This window comes from Planococcus citri, chromosome 2 (genome assembly GCF_950023065.1).
Source record: "Planococcus citri chromosome 2, ihPlaCitr1.1, whole genome shotgun sequence".
Lineage (NCBI taxonomy): Eukaryota > Metazoa > Arthropoda > Insecta > Hemiptera > Pseudococcidae > Planococcus > Planococcus citri.
The window spans coordinates 3,005,495-3,031,514 of NC_088678.1; the positions used below are offsets into that span (position 1 = coordinate 3,005,495).

Here is a 26,020-nt window from a genome sequence, read left to right on the forward strand (position 1 = left end):
GATTTTCAGGATTTTCTCTTTCTGATTGAAAACGCTCGGAATTTTGAATTTAATATATCAAGTCTTAAATTTTATTTTCAGCTTTTGATCGCAATTCAGGTTTATTATTTCATTTTCAGTTTTTAGTTTCATTTTTTTTTTTTGAGACATTTTACTTTATTCTTGAAGTTTGACTTATTAATTTGTGAATTTTGAATTTAACTGTATTTTTCATTATATGTACTTAGCTCTCAAAATTTTCAATTTTATTTTCTAATTTTGATCTGGAATTTTCGCAAGATTGATTTTGCCCATACTCCTTGAACTGAAAAAAAAAACTCATTTGCCTAGCCAGAGTACCTAATTGCAACTTTTGCAACTTCACATCCCATAGACCACAGTGCAGGCATACGATTAATTAGCGAAGACACCGCGACGACGCGACGTTAATAAAATAAAAGCGAACGAGCACGGTTAATTTTCACTTTTACTTTCATTTAAAAGCAATAAAACCGGTAAATGATTGAAAAGGCCTGTGGCCAAATACACGACGTACCTGTATGTGTATATACAATTCTAGTTTTTGTGTATTGGAAGATGATTCTTTCAGCGATGAGGCGATGCGCTGTATTATTATTGGAAAGCATTCAGGCAGAGCCGAGGGGGAAACCATATACGAACGCGTCTGTTTTATTATCGAGTAAGTATTTTTTTCCCCTTCATCTATCAACTCGTCTTCTTCATTGAGCCCAGGCGTTCATTTCTCATTTAGCACCGCGCCGTAATAAACACACGAGCACCGTTCGTCGTCGCTGAGAATAAATTGAATTTAATCAAGAACAATATTGAAATTATGCCTTTTCCTTTTTTACATATACGCGTTTATAATATCTATCTACTCGTATAATTAATACGAGGAAATATTTCAACGCCGCGTACTGTGCTCGGACTAGGGCGATTTTCACGCTTGCCCCCTTCCGCAGTCATTCTTCTCGTTCAATTATAATTCATCGAATCGATTGGTTTTCCCACTTGGCTATTTTTTCCTCCTTCTTCGCCTCGTGTCTGGTCTTTGCTCATCTTTAAGTACCTTCTTGTACAATATGCAGGTACTCGAATACTATAGAACTGTTGTCGATGTTGGGAAGATAAATCGATACACGTACGTCAATTTTTATTAATTTATTCATTATTTATCGGAGGGCAGTTGCTTTAGCAGCGGTGTGACTACAGACAGTCGATCAATCAGAGATTTGAGCGCGATTCATGAATCAAGGAAGGCGGCGCGGAGCGGCACGATTCGGCTAATATACCCAGCGTTCGATATCTCAGCGTGTTGTTGTTTTCCCCTGCTCGTAATCTCCATCCCTGTGTTCCCCAGTCGCATCTGTAACTGCGCTATCCACTGACCAAATACTGTCTGCATTCTGTTCGACAACCACGATACACGGAACAAGAAGAAGGTCTATAGTCTATCGCTAAGTACGTTTTTTTCAACGCCAATATGCACTCCAGTAATTGAAAAAACTGACCCTGATGGTTGTACGGGCGTTGTTCGCATCTTCCGCAGATACTAGATCAAGATCCGTATCGGTATGATGAGCGTGGGTGGACGATTCTTCGTAATCGTATTATCGATGGTACCGAAAAAGAAGCCATCGTCGACTCTATTCATCGATTGATTAGTTAATTAGTGATATAGGATGATATACGAAGATCGAGCGGAATACTCGAAAGTGAAGGTCGTCAATTGGAATGATTCTTTGTTCATCACTTATTTGCGAAGATTTGGTCAAGCTGAAACTTGGCAAATTCAATCGGCAAGTCATACATATCTTACAAAATAATCTCGGTTACTCAGTCACCAATTTTGATCTGTTTTTTTTTTCTCACGGAACAAGACCCACGAGAGACAGCTCCTGTGATTTCGAAAAGCTGTAAAGTTTTAGATTATGGGGTCATTATGCCACGTCAATTCGACCAAAAGGGGTGTCAGCAATTTTTTTGAAATCTCTGCTGTGGGAAGAATTTCCGAAGGGATGACCAATGACGCAAATCGCAGCCCTCTAGCCCATTCTTAAAGGCAGCCATCCAGGGGGTGTCACAGTTTTCAGTGAACTTAGAATATCATCCTCTTCAGCAGTGGGTTACTCGATAACTGCGATGCCTGCCAAAATGGAACATTTTCCCATAGTTAGGGGTTTTGAAAGGCTTTTTGGTGTTATCATAAAAATCAGTGTTGCCCCTTTTTTTCATACAAAAAATTGGCTGAAAAATTTTCGAAACGACGTTTTCACATCGTTCCGACTCTCAAAAATTCTGAAAAAAATATATTATGGACAACTTTTTATGCTGAACAACGGTATTAAAAAATTGGGATGGTAACGTGTTGCAAAGTTGATTTTAAAAAATTTTAAGTTTGCGAAAAAATGCGATTTTTTGATTTAAAACATGTAAAAAACTTTTGATAGGTGAAATTGACCCATTCGACCCCTATTTTTACGTATCCGTTGAAAAAGTTGAAAAACCTCCTTCCCTCAATGAAATAAACTCATCACAAAAAAATCAAAATTCGAAAAAATTTAAAAAATAAATGAATTTTATTTTTTTTGCTATGAGTGTGATTATTCTTAGCAACTTTTTCACGAAATGCGTCAGAAAGAGGTCGAAATAAAACAACTGAATAAATTTTAACTTTTTTTGATGTTTGAAATTGAAAATTGAAGTTTTTCGAATTTTTTTTCTGGGAAAAATAAGAGCTCTTATTTTTTTTAGAAAAAATTTAGATCCATAGATCTAATCAGATCCGATTTGACCAAAAATATTTGTGCGATCCCAACACATTTGAACAGTCTTAGGACCATTTTAATATTTTTTGATTAAGTAATCGGGTCGACTCAAAGTAGATAAAAACTGATGTTTTCTTTTATAAATTGTGAAAATACCAGATCAAAAGTAGAAAATAAAATGAAAATTTTGAGAGCTAAGTATAATGAAAAACAGAGGCAAATTCAAACTTCACAAGTCAATGAGTAAAACTTCAAAAACAAAGAAAAAAAAATTAAATCAAAAACTGAAAATAAAATTTAAGACTGAATATTAAATTCAAAATTCTGAGCGTTTTCAATCAGAAAGAGAAAATCCATAAAATCAAAATTTTTGAAAAACATGCAATCAGAAATCGAAATTCATGAACTAAAAATTCTGAAGCAAAAAAATTACAAATTGAAAACTAATTCGGGGTTTTTGAAAATAAAATATATTTTTACGTTGAACGTGATCAAATTTCGATTTTTTTCCCATGAAAAATGAGTCAAATGGGCATGTTAGGTTAACGACTTGTCAAAAAATGCAATAATCTGAAAATTTCCCATTTCTGCGTAGGAGTTCTCCTAAAAAACCAATATCTTTCCAGAAAAAAAAAACATCTGACCACTCTTATGAAGCTTCCCAAATTTGAAAAAAATTGTAAAAAATGGAATAGAGAAATAAATCAAAATTTGTAAGACATTCTTTGAAAATTTCCTCTTTCTGTGCCAGAAGTTTAAAAAATAATCCTCGTCTTGAGAGACAACTTTCCTCGGAGCCCCAAAATTTGAAAAAATTGGGGGGGGGGGGGTCATTGTAAGGCGTGTAAATGTGTTTTGAATATTTTTCATCTGAAGTCAGAACCCTTCTATTGAATGTCCTTATTCATTCCAATTACATATATCAAAAAAATCTACCTCACAAGATAATCTCTTGAGGTATCCGCCTCAGATTTGAACGGGATCGCGATTTTTGGAAAGAGCATGTTCTAAAACCCCCAAATCCAAATTTTCAGCTGCCCGTAGTTCATTTTTCGATTTTAGGCGAATTTTTGAGAATCCAAAATTGACTATTTTGGTGATTTATGCTTTTTTAAAAAAAAGTACGTACTTGATCAGTAAAAATGTTCAAAATAAGTCGTAAAATTGATATTGACCCCCCAAATCCAAATTTCGCCATCTCCAGCCATTCTGGAGCCTCCAGCGGTATTTTTCAATTTCTCCAGAATTTTGAATTTGCTCCAGAATGCGAGAATATGAAGTTGGGCAGCTAAAAATCGAGTTGTGTGTTATACTCGATCTGTTTAACGAGTTTATTCACATTTGAGTCGATTTTTTGGGGGGCGGGACACCTCAAGAGTGGTTTTTGGTTTTTTGACCAGCTTTTTTCATGATAAGAAATCCAAAAAAATCAAAATTTTAACGTTTGCGAGGAAATTTTCGAAATTTGCTCGAATCGTTGTATTTTGAACACAACAAACCCCCTGAGGCCGAGTTCCGCCATTTCCAGCCATTCTGGAGCCTCCAGTGCGATTTTTCAATTTCTCCAGAATTTTCAATTTGCTCCAGAAGGCGTGAATATGAAGTTGGGCAGCTAAAAATCGAGTTGTGTGTTATACTCGATCTGTTTTTCAAGTTTATCCACATTTGAGTCGATTTTTTGGGGGGGGGGACACCTCAAGAGTGGTTTTTGGTTTTTTGACCAGCTTTTTTCATGATAAGAAATCCAAAAAAATCAAAATTTTAACGTTTGCGAGGAAATTTTTGAAATTTGCTCGAATCGTTGTATTTTGAACACAACAAACCCCCTGAGGCCGAGTTCCGCCATTTCCAGCCATTCTGGAGCCTCCAGTGCGATTTTTCAATTTCTCCAGAATTTTCAATTTGCTCCAGAAGGCGTGAATATGAAGTTGGGCAGCTAAAAATCGAGTTGTGTGTTATACTCGATCTGTTTTTCATGTTTATCCACATTTAAGTCGATTTTGGGAGGGACACCTCAAGAGTGGTTTTTTGACCAGCTTTTTTCATAATAAGAAATCAGAAAAAAAATCAAAATTTTACCGTTTGCGAGGAAAGTTTCAAAATTTGGGCGAATCGCTGTATTTCGTCATAATTAACCACACGAGAGCGAATTTCGCCATTTACAGCCTTTCTTGGGCCTCACTTTAATTTTTAGATATTTTTATTATGAAAAAATCTGGTCAAAAACCCACTCTTGAGGTGTTCCCTCCAGAATCGGCTCAAATGTGAATATATTAGTTAATAAGTTCGAGTATAGCACACAACTCGATTTTTAGCTGCCCAACTTCATATTCACGCCTTCTGGAGCAAATTCAAAATCCTGAAGAAATTGAAAAATTGCGCTGATGGCTCCAGAATGGCTGGAAATGGCGAAATTTGGATTTGGGGGGATAATTTCAGTTTTGGGACTTATTTTGCACATTTTTACTGATCAAGTACGTACTTTTTAAAAAAAAGCATAAATCACCAAAATAGTCAATTTTGGATTTTCAAAAATTCGCCACAAATCGAAAAATGAACTTGGGCAGCTGAAAATTTGGAATTGGGGGTTTTGGAACATGCTCTTTCCAAAAATCGTGGTCCCGTTCAAATCGGAGGCGGACACCTCAAGAGGTTCCCTTGTCAGCTACAGCCCAAGCAAAATTTTTCATTTTTTTTTTTTTATTCTCTCCAGCAAAAGTTGATATTTCTTCAGACTAAGCTTACTGAAATTGTTCCAGAAATATTGGCAGTTGTCAGAGACTGCAGCAAGGCTTGAAAAACGGTTGCAATCGATTTTAGAGTTGACTTTATTTTGTTGATTTTTACAAATTCTTGAAAAATCGTTTCAGCAGCTCAAAATTTTTGTCGTTTAAGTAGCCCATTGTTGAAAAATATGCAACATCACGTGTCTTTCTGCTGGAATTTATGCAATATCCATATAAAACTCGAAGTAGATATCCGTTTATAACGAGTTCCTATAATAATGACGCGACGATTCGAGTGTGATATCGATTTCAAAGACACGAAAACCACAAAAAGGTCCATAAATAGACAGCAGAATAGCTCTAGAAAACTAAAGTACCTATACGATAATAAGGTGATCCAAATCAACGTTATAAATTCGAGCCGAACTTGGCAATAGAACAAGCGCGTTGATTTTAAGAAATTCAATCAAAATCCGCGTTATTTCATCGCAATCGTCGGTATAAAACCCCATTAGCCGAGAGTGGACGAACATCTACACCCACACGCGAATAGAGAATATAGCTCAGGTGAAGAAGAAGATTATGATGATGATGATGAAAAAAAAAACTGAAACTAGCGAGTCCAGTCGTCTTCAGAGAAAGAAGAAGACTCTGGTACGAGTAGGTATATGAGAATACAGCGGTTTTTATGGTCAGAGTCGGCGCGTCCGCGTTTTCCAGATAGTGACATCGAATTTTACGACTTAGCTTTCATCCACTATTTCTTCTCAATATTATTAATAAATTATAGCCGTACGTATATATACCTACTTACATACTCATATATTCGCCCAGTGCGCTGCAAAGTACACACCATGTACCCATATGGGACTGGGAATGGGACGAGTGACGCGCGTGCGTCTTCTTCGAATGACTCGTGTTACTGTAAAATCGCGCCAAGTCAAACGAGCAGCGATGGCGAGAGCGCAGAGCGACGCGATGCGATGATTTTTAAAACTCATGTTCAAGAATATCAGTATCAGATAACGAAACACTCATATAAGTGTCCGATAACCTGTACCTATTTAATTAACATATTTAAATTATTTACTCGTTTTACATATTAAAACCTAAATGAATTATATTCGCCACATCGACAACGCGTTACGTTACGCTTCTCTCGTCTATATGGTAGGTACACTCTGCACTCTGCACTTTGCTGCTGCCTTCTTCATCATCATCATCATCACTGCAGCTAGTTGAAAAATACCTAGTACGAGTACTTCTACATAGACACATACCTGTATCGTGTATGTAGCTTTTTTTTTTTACATTTTATACGTGTCATTTCAGCGGCCGGTCGTTAGTTTTCAAAATAATTGTCGGTGTTAACACGCGGTCGCGCTGCGATGTGCGATGGTGTTTCGTTACAATTCTTAATTTATTAGATACACAATTACCCCGAGTCTGTTTAAGTTCACCAATCGGCACCGTTACAGGCTTTCGTACGAGGCTATGTACACTGTACAGCGATGTACATCTTGGCGCTTATGGATGTACAGTACAGCCACCGAGATAATTTTATCGCGCCAGCGCCATCGCCATAGGTGTACCTGGTCTAGTACTTTTATATGTATAAGTATGTACTCGTGTATTGCACATCCCTTCGAGATAGGTAATTAACTTCACTCGCACTTTCCTCATAACCTGTTCTTCGTCAAAATAACACCATTCCTGTAGCGCCGACTTGAGCAAGGTGACGAATCGTATATCTTCAATGAGTATCATTTTCTCTGAACCTGGTTCGATTGGAATACCTGGTTATGGATGTCGGAAATGAAACGATTGAATTAATTTTATAGTTTCGGTTATCGGCGCAGCGTTGTCAATTCCAAGATGCACATTTCACAGCATAGGCGTATATTGTTCTTAAAATAAGGATTCGAAGTACTTAAAAATTGAAAAAAATACAAGGAAGAAATTTTCACTATTTGTGACTCGAATTTTGAAACTCGATGGAAACATTATGATGAAGAAGGCGTTGGTAATGGGCATTAAATGTTAAGGAAGTGCAGTAGCAAAGTTTCTAGGAAAAAAAGGATGATAAGCAGCACCAAGATTAATGATCAAATTCCACCCAATTTAAAAACTGAAGGAGAATAATTTTCAAAAATTATCAAGAAATTAATTCCTCGATCTGGTTTTTTGAATAACTTTCACTTTTCAATGTCGTCTCATTTCTTGCAAAAAAAATTAAAATTTGGCCAAATAGATGTGAATGGCTGAAATTTGACTTGTAGGTATATCTATCATATTTTCAATCTTTCCGAGTAAGTACATAAATGTCGATGGCATCGAGTCGTTCAGGAGACCGTAACTCTGATGCTAGGATAGGTAGGCAGGTACTTACTTGCAAAAAAAACCCCTGCGGTGTCTGCCTCCAAAATCAACAGCACTGCGATTTTCAAACAAAGCATGATCTGAAACACCCATAACCAATATTTCAGCTACCCAAGTTGATTTTTTCATTTTTGGTGGATTTTATCGAATTTAAACCAACGTTTAACTTGATGATAATAGTAGAGTTCTGTGCCAGGAGCCGCTTTGAAAACGTCTATCCAGTTCAATTGGGGAGTAGGGGGTTCTGCGCCAGGAGCTGTTTTAAAATTCAAGTTCAGCTCAATTGTTAAGAAGTGAGGATAGTCAGTCTTGATGGACTGAAATTTTTGACGCAGCTCCTGGCGCAAAGCCCCTCCTCTTTATTTGAGCTGAACTGAAGTTTTTATAGCAGCTCCTGGCGCAGAACTCCCCACCACCATCATCAAGCGGAACTTTAATTTAGATGACTGAAATTTCAACAGCAGCTCCTGGCACAGAACTCCCCATTTTCATCATCCAGCCATGCAAGCTTTGATTTATTGAAATGAAAGTTTCAACTCGGCCCCTGGCGCAGAACCCCCCACACCGTAATTGAAGTGATCTGAAGTATTCATGGCAGCTCCTGGCGCAGAACTCATTCCTCCGTAATAGAACAAAACTGAAATTTTCATATCAGCTCCTGGCGCAGACCTCCCACTCCCTGAGCTTAACAAATTTTGATTTAATCGACTGAAATTTTCAAAACAGCTCCTGGCGCAGAACTCCCCACCACCATCATCAAGCTGAACACTAATTTGTGGACTAAAATTTTCAATATGGCCCCTGGTGCATAACTCCCTCCATCAAAATAGAATGAAACTGAAATGGTCGCAGCAGCTCCTGGCGCAGAACTTCCCATCGCTATCATCCAGCAAAACTTGGATTTGATGGACTGAGATTCTCAATTTGCTCCTGGTCATGTAATGGTAAATCCTACACTACTCGTTGTTAGCCCTCAGACTACTTATACCATCTGGCTCTGAGGCCTACTAACGACTAAGTCTCACGGTATCAAATACCTAACTCCGTTTTACCATATACCAAATACTCTCATAAATATAACAACGCAATAAATGACCAAAGTGATTTACTCTGAATATTTATTCAAGCACATGAACAAGGTTTATAGTACATGTTGCTACAATGTACAATTACTACCATTCATATAACAACGAAAGATTCTGCTTAAAGGCATAAACGTTCTCCAAGCTAGCGTAAAAGCTCTATCTTGCTCGTTAGAAGAAGATTGGAAAACTGCGAAGCAACTCTGTAACTTACTCTCGGCCGTCAGCTTCCCTGAACCAGTCCACCAGATGGCGTTGCACCTGGTTCAGTGCAGCCTCCGACCTGGGCATCAAATTACCACTGTAGAGTGGTAACATGGAGTCCCAAGTACCCTCTACATAATGCCCCGGCTGGGTATAGCTCGGGGGCCCGTCTGGATACGCAGCCTAAAAGAGGCCTACTCAGCGTCTCGTAGAGTACTTGGGCTCCCCCTGCCCCGCTTCGTATGCCAGATGTGGCCTGCTCGTTATATGGCCCTACATCCCTATCTGGCTACTCTTGCAGAATCTTTTTACATTTTCGCGATCTTAAGATTAACATATCTAAACATTTGTGTTAATAATAATATTACAATCGAATTTTATCACTATGTTAATCTTATACATCATACCATTGTCTGGGCCGGAACTTGGCTGGAACTCTGGAACTTCTTCTTGACTCGAACCCTGTGAAACTACTCAGGTGAGCTACTCGAATAATTCAACTCTTTTCTTTCTCTCTGTTCCAGGTTTTTCACTTGAGTTCAACTCGTTGCTTCACTGCTTCCAGATTCAGGTAACTACTCTTTCATCTACTCATAGTCTACCTCTGAATATTAACACTCTGTTTTTCGCAGGTGCTGAAATTCCAACACGTCTAGACCAGTTCACGCACGCTAACTCCAGCTACTCGGATTGTTTACGCAGCTACTCGTTGATACCTGTCACGGGATGTAATATTTTTACTTCTCTTTTACTGCTTTTACCAAAAAGAACTTTGTACTTTGTTTCTCTTTTTGTTTTTTACAGGTATCTCGCTGGTGTTCAAAGCTACCCATTATTACCATGCCGGTTCAAACACGTTGGTTCGCGAAATGAAAACATCAATGCTCGTTACGTAAGTTTTATTCTATATCACATTTTTCACCTCGTATTCTGGCTACTCTTTCGATGATACAACAATATAAATAAAAAAAAATTCAATTCTCTTATTTTCTACTCGTTTGCCTAACACAGAAATTATTCCACAGAATTCACGTAAATGGAACACAAATATCACATTGGACGATAAACACAAAAAATCGATTCACTCTTGTTCACTTTCTTGGTACACTACTCTTTATTTGGTATACCTTTCGCAAACAAAACAATTAAACAAAACTAAAAAAAAACATACAAAATTAAACTTAATCAATCCATCTACTTGTAAAATAACATAGAAAAAACCACTGCTTCTCTGGCTTTTCTCTTGGCAAACGAAAACAAAAAAAACAATTACATTCTCAAAAAATTATAAAAATAACATAATTTACAGTCTTCTCCTCTTCGCTAAATTTGAATAACAATTACACCGTACTCTGTTAATTATCGATGCTACTCGAGAATAATCTAATTTTTACTCTATTTTACAGGTATCGAAGATCTTTACCTTTCGGAAGTGCTGCTGTTGCTATCATCCCAAACAAACGCTCGTCTCGGTATATCTTCTCTTTCGTCCGCGCCATCCATTTTACGTCAATAGCTGTGGCAAATCAACGGCACAACGGTAAGTACAAATGCATTTTTCGTATTTTACTCGTAATCTACTCTATTTATCCTAATTACCTCTGTCTGACTAAAATAAACTTCCAGCTTCTCGAATCGATTTACTGCGATCCAATATGTCTTATTACTGAAAGCATCGACAGGTAATTAATTTTCGTATTATCTTACTTTGTTTGTAGGTACGTGTAAACTACTCGTAGGTACTTCTAATCCAGCTTACCTAATCTCAGCGTCGATAGAATTCTCGTCAAACGAATATTTACTACTCAAACGTCCAACTAATCAGCTGAAACAGGTAATAAACATCTCAATACGCTACTCGTAGTTCATTTTTTAATTACACGTACTTCCAATTAGCACTACGTTCACATATACGATAGTTTACTCTGTGCATTTCGCTTACCTTTTGTAATAAAACAAAACTTCGTCGAAAAATTTCATGCCACCACTTGACCACTATCGTTTTTCCAACTCGTTGAAACAAGACAAAAAACCACGTCGCTTCTCGTATAGCCGGTAGCTTCTTCGGCTGTGTGCAAAAAATACCACACTAAATTAATAATCTTTCACTAATTAAGCATGACGTATCGTGTAACACAATGAAATTAATTGCACACGAGGATAAACAAATTCAACTTACCCAGTCGAAATACACGAGGAGCTACTCTTTTACTGGAATTTTTCTTCTAATCAACACGTTTCGAATTTTTATTCACTTTTCTAACGGAAAAATACAACACGAGCGAATTAAAAACCATATTCAATAGACTTACGCCATTTTGATTTTAGGCTTCTTTGTTAGACCTTACCGAAACAAACATGCAGCAAACTGTTCACTTCTCAAATAAATTACCCGATTTTTTACTTTTTTACGCCAAATTATACGATTTCGCACATACACACGCGTACGTGAGCTTTTACGATCACCAATTAGCGCAAAATTTACCACAAAAGCATCAATATGCCGAACTCTACGAATACGCACTTCACTACAAACTTTCAACAAACATTCACGTTATTACATAACACGCATCAATAATACATCAAAACTGCAACGTCCTTGGCATTACTTTCCTCGTTCGTTGGTTCGTTTCAACCGATCTAGTTTTATCAGCTGATGCGTGCGACTCTTTACCACCCCCCGCCTACTCGCTAACGTACAGACTACTCTCTGCTTCGTAACTACAGGTTGCGGGGAGCCGCTCGTTTTCGTTCTCGTTGCGTTCGTTCCATTCTACCCCCCGCGTACTCGCTAGTACTACTTCTCTTCATACAGCTCGTATGCTACTCGGATAGAACTTGCTTTTACTTTCGATGGCTTGCTCTTTTTGGTTTTTTAAAACTAGGTTAAAATATTGCTACGAGTAATTTGAATAAAATAAGATGTAAAACTAATAAAAAAAAATTATTTACAGATTAAAATTTAGGCACCAACCAGTACCTCGAATTCCAGCTACTCTTTTTCTCTTTTTATTTCAGCACGTCCTCGTAATTCATGTACAACTCTACGAACATCACACGGTGATGAGATTCTAATTTTTCCAGAGCTATAAAATTTACTGTTTTCTTTTTTCTTCTTTTCGTGCTTGTAGGTGGTACATAATCCGGATCGTCTGACCCAGGTGCTTTTTCACCTGGCTTCAACTTTTTCGTTCTTTTTCTATCTCTATCTTTCTTTTCCGCGTTCGCAAGTATCTCTCCAGCCTTTGTTGTCAACCCAACGGCTTTTTTAATGCACGTAGCAATCTTCTCGTTTTCTTTATCATCTAACTTGCGTCTCGCATGCTTTTTGAGTTTCTGGAATTCTTGCAGTTTCTTTCCTCTCTTTTCCTCAGCTTGTTCTAGCTCTTTCTTTCGCAATTCTCTAGCCAATAGCCTAGCTGCTCTTTCTGCTACTTGATCGTGTATTTTAGGGTCAATGACCTCCTCTTCGACCTCCTCGTCAATTTCTGGCCTTTCTATCTCTTTCGGCGTTACTTTCTCTTTAATTTTTTCAATTAAGGGCCTTGAGTCTGTCTTTGACTTTAATTTCGGATCATTTTTGAGCTTCTCTTGTTGTTCTAAATTCAAATAAATTGTCATTTGCCTAGCATTGACAATTTGCTCATCAGACTCGTTAGCTATGCTTCTTACTCTGTATGCATTATCTCCGACATGCTTCATGACCATGTAAGGCCCAAAACGCTTAGGAAACAATTTTTTCGAGACTCCTTTATCATATGAGCTCTGTCTGTGTTCCGTAAGCATAACTAATTCCCCCTCCTCGTAACAAATGGGGTCTCCCTTAATTTTATAAAATGCTACTTCATCTCTTGATCTTTGTAGCTTTCTCTTTTCTCGAATAAATGAAATTAACGCCTGCTGCTCGGTCATTTCATCAACTCGCAGGTCTACCAACTCTTGTGTATACACCGCCTTACGCGCTAGCTTATCAGCGGCGTGGTTGTTACGATCAAAGCTTCTCGCAGGTGTGTGCTTTAACTCAAACTTCTCAAACTTTTCTTTCAATTCTAAAATTTCTTGAAAAATTTCTCGGTGCACAACTGGTTTTTTACTAGCATTCTTCCAGTTATTGATCTTCCATTTCTCTACATTATAATTTATTGCTGTTGTTAAATAGCATGAATCCGAAAATATTTTTCCTCTTTTTGCACCTAGTTTGAGCATCACTTTCATAGCTTTGCACAGAGCTATCGCCTCGGCCAAATTATTGGTATTCCGGTACCTAGGGTGGTCTACTCTTTCGGATATATTAAATTCTCCAGTAGGAGTCCAAGCCACCCCTATACCTGCTATGGCATCACTGGAACCGTTGTTTGAGCAAGCTCCATCAACGGCTGCCCAGTAATAACCATCTTCGTCACGTATCAGGTTTGAGAGCTCCATAGGCTTTTCCATGAGCGTCTCGGTAGTCACAGATTTAGGATTTTTCTCGATTTGGTCCTGCTGCAGCTTCTTGAGCAGGTACTTAGAATTTAACTTAGCCAATTTGGTTGGCATGTTGGCAGAAAACTCATCTTCGATGCCCCATACCTCATTCGGTTTTATGCCAAATTCAGTAGGGGTATTGTTTATTTCAGACTCTATTTTCTTAACATGCACGTGCCAACCGTGGTGAGTATACTCGTCATTCTCGGGCTCATCGTTCAACTTTGCTCTCAGCCTATCTCCAATTATGCGCATCGTGCGCTCAACCAGAGAAGACTGAGGGTTGTAAGTTGTAGTATGGCCTATTTTTATACCATTCGCGGTGAGCATCTCGTTCCACGCCTCACTCCTAAATTGGCTGCCATTGTCTGTAATTACTTTGCGAACTTTGTGGCCCAGCTTCTCTATATCATTGAGCACAGTTTCCATCGCATGCACTACTGTCTCAGCTGGAATTGACTCCAGTGGAATAATCCACACTTTCGACGTAAATACGCACTTTGCGACAAACATATACTTAGGCTCTCCGTACTCGTTCGCTATTGGTCCACACAGGTCCGCAGAAATGACATCCGCTATGTTAAACGCTTCTATTTGTGAAAATTGCAAGCGCTTCTTCTCGCTATAACCTTTGGTCTTTCTACAAGTGATGCACTCGCTCGTAATAATTCGTGTAGTTTTCACAATATTTGGTGAATAATATAATCGTTTAAAGACCGCTTCTAGTTTATGCGCTCCAATATGGCCATACATCTCGTGCAAGTAAAAAATGGTATCCCTGAACAACTCGTCAGGCATCACTGGAATTCTTGAGCCATCTTTGAATTTTCTGAATAGCAATTCTTTGTCTTTCTCTTTGATCACTGCATATTTAGCTTGCATTCTTCTCTTTGATTCTAACTGTTTTGCAGTCATGTCAAGCTCTGAGGCGTTCAGTTTGCGCACTATTTTAGTACACATCCTATCACGACTCTGGAAGATGTCCAAGCGTCTCAGGTGATCCAAGACTTCATCTTTTACCAATTCTACAAATGACACATCTAATGGCACCATGTTTGTCCAATTTGTATCGTAAACTGTCAACTCAGGCGCCTGAATTCCGTACCATTGACCTCTTACTTTATGTTTCAAATCATACACGAGGTCGTAACAATTCAACTCTGTGATCCAGCCAGCCGCTTTTCTATGCACCTTAGCCAGAGTTGTAAACTTGTGCACGACTGACTGGAGGTCACCTCTCACGTGTATCCGCCTACCATGGAGCCAAAGCTGGAGCTTATTTATTACTCTTACTAAAGCGAACATTTCGCGCTCAATTAACGTATAATTTTGCTGATGTTGTTTAAACGCGCTACTCACGAACATTACTACTTTGTCTTCACCTTTGATGTTTTGGTATAAGACTCCATTGAGCGAATGCTCAGTAGACACTGTATCTAGGTATAAATCTTCTCCGTCAACTGGTGACATAAGCTCAAACTCTTTCGTAAATTCCACTGTGAGCTTCTCTACTGCTTCCTCTTGAGCGGTGCCCCATACAAATGGCACGCCTTTCCGAGTTAAATCATAGAGTGGCTTCACAATATCTTGATAATTAGGGATGAAGCGACTATATATACCAGTTAACCCTATTAAGGTTAAAACATCTCTTACGTTACCTAATTTAACTTTACCAGTTCTCTTTAACGTCTTCTTTTGTATATACTCTAAATAGCCTTCAATTTTCTTACTCTGTTTTTTTATGCTTCTAGTTGAAATATTGAAGCCAAGATGGTCGGTGGAACTGGCAAAGAATTTACACTTGTTCGGGTTAAGTTTGAGCCCATGCTCACGCAACAACTCAAGTACTTTTTTCAACAGCCTCAGCATCTCTGAGAAGGTGAGTGACCTTAGCAACAAATCATCCACGTATTTCGTAACTCCAGGCATATCCGGTATTACTTCATTAATTACTTTTACAAATTCCGCAGATGAAATTTTCAAGCCATATGGGAGTCTTATCATTTGGTAGACTCTACCATCGACCTTGAAACCAGTATACTTGCGCGACTCTGGATCCAGTACCAACTGCCAAAAGGCTGTCGTGAAATCTAACGTTGTGAAGAAACGGGCTTCTCCATCTGAGGTAATTATTCTATCTAAGAGGCCCGCCTCGTTGTAATTAGTTTGTAATATCGGGTTCAACTCTACTGGATTTAAACACAGTCTTACGCTTCCGTCTTTTTTCTCGTTGGGCACTAATGGATTTATGTAAGTCGTATCAGACGGCTCTGCTACCTCTTGCTCAACCATGTCAGCCAAAGCACGTCTAATTTTGTCAAGTTGTTTGTTTGACGGATTGTATTTAGGCCCTACGAAGTTCGGAATTTTGTTAGGGTCAACAAACTTCAATTTCACCATAGCTCCTTTGTATTTACCCGGAAATCTACTAAACACATCTCTGAATTTGAGCAGCTCCTCGAGTGCCTCCTCAGACTCGGCTTTCGTAATCCTTCCTTCACGAACTGCTTCACCTAGGTACCTTCTCAGGTTTCTTTCAAAGATTTCAGGCCCATCGTCTTTAGGCCTTCCATCCTTTCTAAAAAAACTATGTAAATCAGCTCGTGAAACTATTTCTACTGTCTCTTTTTGGTACTCTTCTTCAAGTTGTATTTGGTTGGTATACATGTCTTCAACCCGATATTCGCTTCTCTTTGCAAATACAACCTCTTCAGCTCTGTGAGTGCCAGGTGGCCTACACGTAGCAGTACCTTTCTTTACGTCTGTTTTTATGTCTAGCTTCTCGATCGATTTCGTGCCAATCAGTAACAACTTGTTGTCACCAGGCATCACAAAAAATGGCACTTTGATCTTATGCTTGCCAAATTTCAATGGCACTACTATTGCCTTTTTCCACGTTCTTACCACTTGGTTGTTAGCCAATCTACACTGAAGTACTCGTTTTAAATAAATAAATTCAATTTTCTCTTTATAATTATTTATTAAATTATTGGCACAAGTTTCCGACATGATATTGGGCGTAGCGCCAGAATCTAACTGAGTAAATAAAGTTAAGTCCGCGAACCGCAGCGGTACCACACAGGTCTTAGCCTGATCGAAATTCTCTATCTGGCTTCTCACTAACGGTTCAACAGTGTTTGGATCGGTCCGCTTCTCATCAATGACGTCACTCTCTGGTGTGCTACTCTGATCTGCAGCTGCCTGATTGACTGCGACTTCATGATGATTGGCTGGTGCCCCATCGCTCGATTTCGTTGTTTCTTCATCGCTTGAGGTTTCTTCCATAGGCTGACCTTGCTTATTCTTCCACGCTTTACAGACCATTTTGACTTTTTTCTGCCAATCCGGAGACAGCTTCACTTCCATCTTGGTTAGGTCTTCAATAATTTGCGCTATCGGCCTGCTACTCTCTGGCATTTTCGCTTTCGTTTTTTCAATTGACTCTTTGGTGGTGACTAAATAATCGCCATCCGACTCGGTGACAACTTCAGCAGACAGGTTCGTACTCGTTTCTACGCATAAGTTTTGCGAATTGAACACTGAATTTTTTGGTTTAAACTTATGGTTGTAACATTTTTTCATCTCGAAAAGCAACTCTTTTTCGCCTGCTTCGTTTGGCACGTAGCCACTCGCTTTCTTTTGCAGCCTATTGTCTCTTGGAATGACCTTGCCGGATTTGTCAGGTTGAAACCTCAACCTTCCATCTTCCAACCTGATCAACCTGATAAATACTGCTGCTGGCGACCACCACAGAGTAACGGACTCGTTGTCACAGACTTCTTCAAAAATTCTCCTCCAAGCATAATATCTTTTAGCTGTAACTCCTCGGTCGTTTTTTCCAGCTGGAAAAATCATTGGAAACAAAATTTTAATGTCTTCGACACCTTTCTCTTTTAATGTGCCAACTATTTCACGTAGGAGGCGTCTCATATGGCTGTCTCGAATATTGCCATAATTCAACTCGTAAGTGCCAAGAGAGAGAATGACTTTCTTTTTTTCAAATTCTCTTTTTCTAACATGTTCCCTAATGGTTGCCATGGAGCACTTCTTTGCGATTTTTTCAACGTCTTTTTTGCCTTCTTTTTTGGCATCATCTCCGCTACCGTTCTCTTTAGCTTTTGACTCGATAATTCTACTTAAAATTTGAGCGAAAGCGTCGCCAACTAAGTCATATTGCTCGTAGGGGAGATCTGGCTCGGGCGTGGGGGCTGTGGCTTGTTTTGTTAAGCCTGCGTCTGGTCGTCGTTTAAAGACGACGTATCAGACCTTACCGACCCTTCTTCCTCTGATTCCAACGACTCCCCAGGATCTATATCTCTATAATCCCCTTCAGCTTCGTTGGCTGTACCGCCATCTCTAGCCCTACGATCACGCTCGCGTCTCTGATCATTATCGCCTTTGTTAGCGCCGCTCTTATTCGCATCAGTGTCACGTTTGCGCGAATCTCCTCTTTTATCGCGATTGTCTCTCGAATCTCGCGCATCTCTATCGTCACGATTGCGCGTGTCTCTGGTATCACGATTGCGCGTGTCTCTATCATCACGATTGCGCGTATCTCGGTCGCGGTTGGTATTGCGATTGTCTCGATTGTCGCGTGTGTCGCGATTGTTGCGCGTATCACGAGTGTCTCGGGTGTCAGACCTATTTCTATCATCTCTTCGATCGTTAGATCTATAATTATCACGCCTGTTATTCGAATTCGTGCGCCTATCATCGAACGTTACTCTTCCACCATTGTTGTTGTTGGTGTTTCTTTGCCAGTTGTCATTGGCTTGATTCCTACGTCTCGTTTGGTTCTGACCCTGACTCTGATTTTGCGCATTATCCAAAAACTCCTCGTTTTTGGTCATTTCCAGCAAGCGTCTCGCAAACAGCACAATATCGTTGCGCTCCTCAGTTGACACTCTTACTCTCAATAACCTATCAAGTCTCGGATATATCGCGTTTATCATCTGCCACTCGTTAATTTGCACGTTCGAGACCACTCTTAACCAGCGCAGCGCTGTATTAGCCATGTCCGTTGATGACGTGTTCGGAAGTGTCAACGTTCTGACATGATTTAAGGCATTCTCTTGGCGCTGCTCATTCCACATAGTCTGCAAAAACGACTGTCTCAGGGCTGTGTACGATGTCTGCGTGCTGGTATTTGCATTCCAGGTTTGCGCCGCAGGATGTTCAACCAACTGTTTGAACATGCTTATGTAAATTTCTTCGGTTGCGAACATGCTCTTCATCGCACTTTCAAATTGACGTACAAAAAGGTGCGGCTCGTACTCGTTCTCGGTCGTATACGTTACTTTCAATATTTGCAACGTGTTCAGTTTAGCCACGCTATTTCCTGCACCATAGTTGATATTATCGTTCAGAGGCTCGTACGCGATTCTCAAGCCCAATTCAGCACACTCAGCAGCTCTAAGCAATTCAGCTTCGCTCCTCTGATTTTGCACTTGCACTTGAGGTCTCTCTTGAATGTTATTCATGCGTCCGAGTGACGCGCCTCTGCTTGCAGGTCTATCAAATCGTACATCTTGACTTAAACCCTGAGGTGGTCTAAAAGCAGGTCCTTGCTGCCATCTTTCCGGTACGTCCTGCCACTGAAAATGGTTGTCGAATCCGAATCTACGACCATCCGGTGGCACTGGGTCACTTTGGGGTATGTTTGAGCTTTCTTGAGCTTGTGAGCGTGGCCTCCCGCCTCGCGACGCCTCGGCCTGACGCTCGTTCTCAAGATCAACTACTCTTTGATTTAACATACGAATTAAACCAGCATCTCTTTGGCGAGCTTCTCTTTCGACACGTATCTCATTTGCTAATTCCGTGACCGCATCCATTGTCTGTGTTACACGTAGGCCTTCATTGTTAATTTGGTCGCCAATTCTATTTATCAAACCAGTGTGGCAAGTACCCCACATTTCAGCCATTCGGCGCATTCTAGCGGTACTTGTTTCATCTCTTTCGGTGATATTCGCTTGAACTTCTCGGTAAATGCGTTCCAAATCGCCTCGCGTGCGAGATAGGCCACTTTCGATACATTCGGCTCTATGGTTTAAAATATCGCAATTATCACGCAAATTGGACACCTGCGCGTCGACGTACACGTCCAAAGAGGCTTCCGGCTGCCTATTTTCAATTCGTATGAGTTGGTGCTCAACACCAAGCTCAACCGATCTAAAATCGTACCTTCGCGCGGCCACGTTCACGCTTGGACGTGGCATCGTAGCTGCGCCTGTTGTCATGTTGTTTATTTCTCTAATAAATTCCGAGCTTGGGTTTTGAGGTTGCCTAGCAGTGCCTACCGGTTGTTGAGCATTCGCACGCGGGTCTCTGACTGAATAGGGAGGAGGTGCGTTGGGGTCCCTGGGCCTGCGATCAGATGGCAAAAAACCACCAAACAACACCTCTTGAGGTCTAGCTCGAGTATTGTCCATTCTCAACTCGCTAAACCTCTGCGCCATTTGCTCTTGAGCTTCAGTTTCAATATCAACACTGACATCTTCGATCGTCACGTTGGAACGTGGTTCACTATTAGCTCTACTCGTTCGAGGGGGGAGGGGGCTAACACGTCTCGACATAGGCCTCGATCCTGCCCCCTGGCTACCGCCAGACACACGTCTTAGCTCGATTTCCTCAACTGTTGTCTCAACGCGAACAGTTTCTCTAGAACTCAAGCTTCTCGGATCACTTGACACGTTCGGTATTGCGCCACTTTGCACATTTTGACCAGTGGCTAAGTTCTCATTACTCGGGATTCGTCTTAAAATATTCGGGTTTGCCGCAATAGCATCTAGTTCGTCCAACAATTGCTGCATAGGATTAGCATCGACATTCGCACTCGGCACTGGAGGTTCAGACTCGTTTTGCATACCTTGAGCAGGTTCGTTCGTGCTCAAGGCTGCCAGATTCGAGATGGCCTGCTGCATGTTTAGGCTTGCTTGCTCGCCTATTTCTACTCTGTTTTGGCCTACTTCCTCGTCGTCATTTAGCCTAGCCTGTTTCCTAGGGACCTCCGAACTCGTGTTATTGTTCTCGTTCCTGCGCCTCGGAAAAGTCTCGTGGATTCTCTGAGTGCAGGCAACGGCAGCATCTCTTGGCTGTCTTTGAGGTATCTGAGACGCCCTAGGACTACTCTGTTGACCACTAGCAGAGTTGGACCCTATATTTCGCCTATAGTCTTCTAACGACTCTAAATTGTTCCCAGAACCAGAATTACTCCTGTTCAAAGAACTCGAAGAGCCGCGACCACCTCGGCTACCACGATTAGAACTCATTTTTAAAACAACTCTTGTATATAAATCTAATTTATATACGAAAAATCCGGCTTAGCTTACGTCTGCTCGTTCCTGTTTCAGGTTCAAACGTGAACAGAAATCAAGCAGGAAAAATCTTGGACAGGTATGTGATTTTTACACACAATTTTTACACTCGCGGATACGATTCAACGCGAATAACGAGATAAAAATAACGAGATTAAAAGCGAGATAAATACACGTACACTAACCTGTCTGCACGCTGGTTCTTGTCCGACCGTTGGTTGAGAGTTGCACGTTTACACAGAACTACTCTTTTAACTACTCGGAAGAAGACCACGCATAAGGCGCCAATGTAATGGTAAATCCTACACTACTCGTTGTTAGCCCTCAGACTACTTATACCATCTGGCTCTGAGGCCTACTAACGACTAAGTCTCACGGTATCAAATACCTAACTCCGTTTTACCATATACCAAATACTCTCATAAATATAACAACGCAATAAATGACCAAAGTGATTTACTCTGAATATTTATCAGGGTTGTGCCGTAGAATACACCATGTAGAATACATGGACATTCTACGCGTAGAATAGCACATGTAGAATAGCCTGGAAATAGTGTAAAATGCGTAGAATGCGTAGAATGTGTAGAATGCGTAGAATATGCGTAGAATAGGTAAATGTGCAGACAATTTTTTTTCAAAAAACTTTATTTTTTCATTTTTTTAATCATTTATTTTATAATCAGGTTACATAATCAAAAAGAAGATTCACATTTCCAATTTAATTTGCTGAACAAAATAGTTGAACTTTAATTGTTCAAATCACATTTTTGATAAATAAACAATATTTTTGGCTTTCAGATGGGTGATTTTGTCGCATTCTACGCATTTTACATCGTATTTTACGCATTCTACACATTCTACGCCTATTCTACGCATTTTACACATTCTACATCAAATTTTACGCATTCTACACCAAAATGTAGAATAGGTTATTCTACGCGTAGATACCCAACCCTGATATTTATTCAAGCACATGAACAAGGTTTATAGTACATGTTGCTACAATGTACAATTACTACCATTCATATAACAACGAAAGATTCTGCTTAAAGGCATAAACGTTCTCCAAGCTAGCGTAAAAGCTCTATCTTGCTCGTTAGAAGAAGATTGGAAAACTGCGAAGCAACTCTGTAACTTACTCTCGGCCGTCAGCTTCCCTGAACCAGTCCACCAGATGGCGTTGCACCTGGTTCAGTGCAGCCTCCGACCTGGGCATCAAATTACCACTGTAGAGTGGTAACATGGAGTCCCAAGTACCCTCTACAGTCACAGCCCCTTCTACACAAAATGAACTGATATCTGGGCTGAAATGTTCACAGCAGCTCCTGGCACAGAACTCCCCATTTTCATCATCAAGCCATGCAAGCTTTGATTTATTGAAATGAAATTTTCAACTCGACCCCTGGCGCAGAACCCTCCACTCCGTAATTGAAGTGATCCGAAATATTCATAGCAGCTCCTGGCGCAGAACTCATTCCTCCATAATTGAACAAAACTGAAATTTTCATATCAGCTCCTGGCGCAGAACTCTTCACCTTCATCATCAAACTGAACATTGATTTGGTAGACTGCAATTTGCAACGCGGCCCCTAGGGTCAACCCCCCTTTTTCTTAATTGAACTGATATGAAATATTCACAACAGCTCCTGGCGCAGAACTCCCACTTCCTGAGCTGAACTTTAATTTAATAGACTGAAATTTTCAAAGCAGCTCCTGGCGCAGAACTCATTCCTCCTTAATTGAAGTACTTTGAAATATTGACAGCAGCTCCTGGCGCAGAACTCTCCACCACCATCATCAAGCTGAACACTAATTTGTGGACAAAAATTTTCAATTCATTAGAACAAAACAGAAATGTTGGCAGAAGCTCCTGGCGCAGAACTCATTCCTCCTTAATTGAAGTAATTCAAAATTTTGACAGCAGCTCCTGGCGCAGAACTCCCCACCACCATCATCAAGCTGAACACTAATTTGTGGACTAAAATTTTCAATTCATTAGAACGAAACTGAAATGTTGGCAGTAGCCCCTGGCTTAGAACTCCCCATCTCTATCATCCAGCTAAACTTGGAATTGATGGACTGAGATTTTCAACGTGCCCCTGGCCAGAGCTCCTTCGACACAAAATGAACTGATCTGGTCTGAAATGTTCACAGCTGCTTCTGGCGTAGACTTCCCCTCCCCAAGCTGGACTTTAACTTAATGGACTGAAATTTTCACAACTGAAATTTTCACAGCAGCTCCTGGCGCAGAATTCTCCACTTCGATCATCAAGCTGAATTTTGATTTGATGGAATAGAATTTTCAATGTGGCCTCTGGTGCAGAACTCCCTCCACCATAATACAATGAAACTGATATATTTGCAGCACCTCCCGGCGCAAAATTCATTCCTCCATAATTGAACAAAACTGAAATTTTCACATCAGCTCCTGGCGCAGAACTCTCCACCTCTATCATCAAGCTAAACTTGGAATCAGTGGACTGAGACTTTCAACGTGGCCCCTGGCCAGATCCCCTCTACACAAAATGAACTGAACTGATCTGAAATGTTCACGGTAGCTCCTGGCGCAGAACTCCCCAGTCCCCACCTTGATCATCCAACTGAACTTAAATTTAATGTAGGTACTTACATTTTCACTGTGCCTCTCGGCACAGAACCCCTTCCTTTTTAATGGAACTGAACTGAAATTTTCACAGCAGCTCCTGGCGCAGAACTCCCCACCTTCATCATCAAGCTGAGCTTTGATTTGATGGACCAAGATTTTCAATGTGGCTCCTGGCGCAGAGCTCTCCTCCCACCCAAATGGACTGAACTGAGCTGAAATTTTCACAACGGGCCCTGGCACAGATTTTCAACGCGGTTCCGGGCGCAGAACCTCCTCCACGACAATTGAACTGATCTGAAATTTTAACAAAAGCTCCTGGCGCAGAACTCTCTCCACCACAATTAAATTGAACTGGAATTTTTACAGCTGATCCTGGCGCAGAACTCCCCACCTTCATCATCAAGCTGAGCTTTGATTTGATGGACCAAGATTTTCAATGTGGCTCCTGGCGCAGAGCTCTCCTCCCACCCAAATGGACTGAACTGAGCTAAAATTTTCACAACAGCTCCTGGCGCAGATTTTCAACACGGTCCCGGGTGCAGAACCTCCTCCACCATGATTGAACTGATCTGAAATTTTAACAAAAGCTCCTGGCGCAGAACTCTCTCCACCGCAATTAAATTGAACTGCAATAATTTTTACAGCTGCTACTGATGCAGAACTTCTTCATCATCCACAATTGAACTGAACTGAAATTCCATGGGCTGACTTTTTCACAGCAGCTCCTTCCTTCTTCCTCCTCTCTACAGATGAATCAGTGCTCATGTTTTGAAAATTTTTTCTTTGCAAATATTCTGCATTAGATAATTCGGTACGCAAAACTATTGAAAGATATCATTCTTGAAATGGATAGGTATTTTCTGAAACGGCGGTGCCCATTTTCTAAGTCACTGCTGTCAATTCTAAAAAATCTAGAAAAATAGCCGAAAACTTATGGATCATTCCCTGCTAAATCAACCAACATTTGTACGAAGAGTCGTCGATTTTTTTAATAATTATTTTACTCGTCGACCGAAGGTCCCTATGATTTTTTTGCGGGCTAGAGAAACATTTGAAAATTTTAAAAATGGCTGCCAAATGAAAAACTCAAGTGGCTATGGTGGTGGTGTTTCTAATCAACATTGGGGTTCAAACTTTCTTTTTAAATACCTATCTACAAAGTTGCTAAATAAAATTTCAATAATATTTTCCTATAGCTATACTTATGTTGAAATGCTTCATTATTATTTTCTTGATAGAAAAGATGATTTTTTTTTTCTTTCTTAGGAGGTGAAAAATGTACAAAAAAACAACATTTTGCTCTAATTACACTTGAATATCTCAATAAAAAAATTCTAACGTGATATTGTTCAAAAATGTTTTAAAAATTGTAAAAAATACATTTTTGCTCTCTCTGTCATCAAGTATAGGTATACGAATAAGAACTACTCGTCGAGAATTCAAAATTCCATCAAATGATTTCCAAATTTTGGCAAAAATCTAAATATTTGACAAGTATTTCTATGTACTATCATGATCAAAGTATATAAAAAAAAATGGAATTTTTACCCTATGAATTTTTTCTACATTCATTTTTTAGACTCTTAAGTGTATAATTATCTACCTATGTCAACATTTGTTTTTAAAAATACGTTTTTTCGTAAAGTGTTCCAAAATTTGAAACACCACACGTTTTCTTTCAGTAATGACCTCACTTTCGGCTAAATCTATTGTGAGGCTAGAAGGCTGATTATAAAGTTTCTCGAAAGGCGAGGCAGAAGAGAAGCAGAACTGTTTTGAAATCATGTAAAAAAACATACAAGGAATGAATGTCTCAAATGAGCTTTGGCTTTTCACGTACCTGTATATAGTTTTACGAGTATATGTTGGAGCACAAATTCATCTGAAATGGTCGTGCTATCGCGCTAATTGGTGATTTATCGGAATTCATTACACGAATATGGCACACGTAGCCGTATCCGATAATCGGCCATAGGAGTTAACGTCTATACGTAATGGATATCGTGCCGGAAAGCACGATGAACGTTGAATGGTCGTCAAAAGACCGAGCGATAATGTCAATTGGTTTAATTGCTCCGGCTAACGATATACACCACCCTTTCCATTAACAGAATTAAAGCGTCCTCATTGCATATGCATAGCTCTAACATAGGTATGGTACTCGGGGATGGGCACCGATACATTACTTCTGATTAGGTAAATCTATATGTACTCGTAGGTATAACGTAGGTACTTCTACAGGCATGATACTCGGACATATGCGCAGTGTGCTTACATATGTAGTACCTTATACCTATATGCAGGAACTTTCAACGAGAGAATTGAATTTTCTCGCTTATATTCAGTGACCATAGAGAGGTTTTGTCATTGCGAGGGGTCATATAATGTGAAACGTGCCCTCACCAAATGTACGTGCTGGTCGCTGCGAAGACCCTCGTTCGAGAGAACAAACGATTAATAATATTGATTTTTT

The 26,020-nt window shown here is 39.9% G+C and overlaps 1 protein-coding gene across 1 annotated transcript; it reads right to left on the minus strand.

Moving 5' to 3' along the window:
• Nucleotides 1–8,974: 8,974 nt before the first annotated feature.
• On the minus strand, nt 8,975–17,664 carry LOC135838232 (uncharacterized). Its single transcript, XM_065353856.1, has 2 exons — nt 11,102–17,664; nt 8,975–10,984 (listed from the first exon to the last, which is right to left on the minus strand). Exon 1 carries the CDS (start codon nt 17,662–17,664, stop codon nt 12,169–12,171), a length of 5,496 nt encoding a protein of 1,831 aa, XP_065209928.1. The 3' UTR covers nt 8,975–10,984; nt 11,102–12,168.
• Between the last annotated feature and the right edge of the window lie 8,356 nt (nt 17,665–26,020).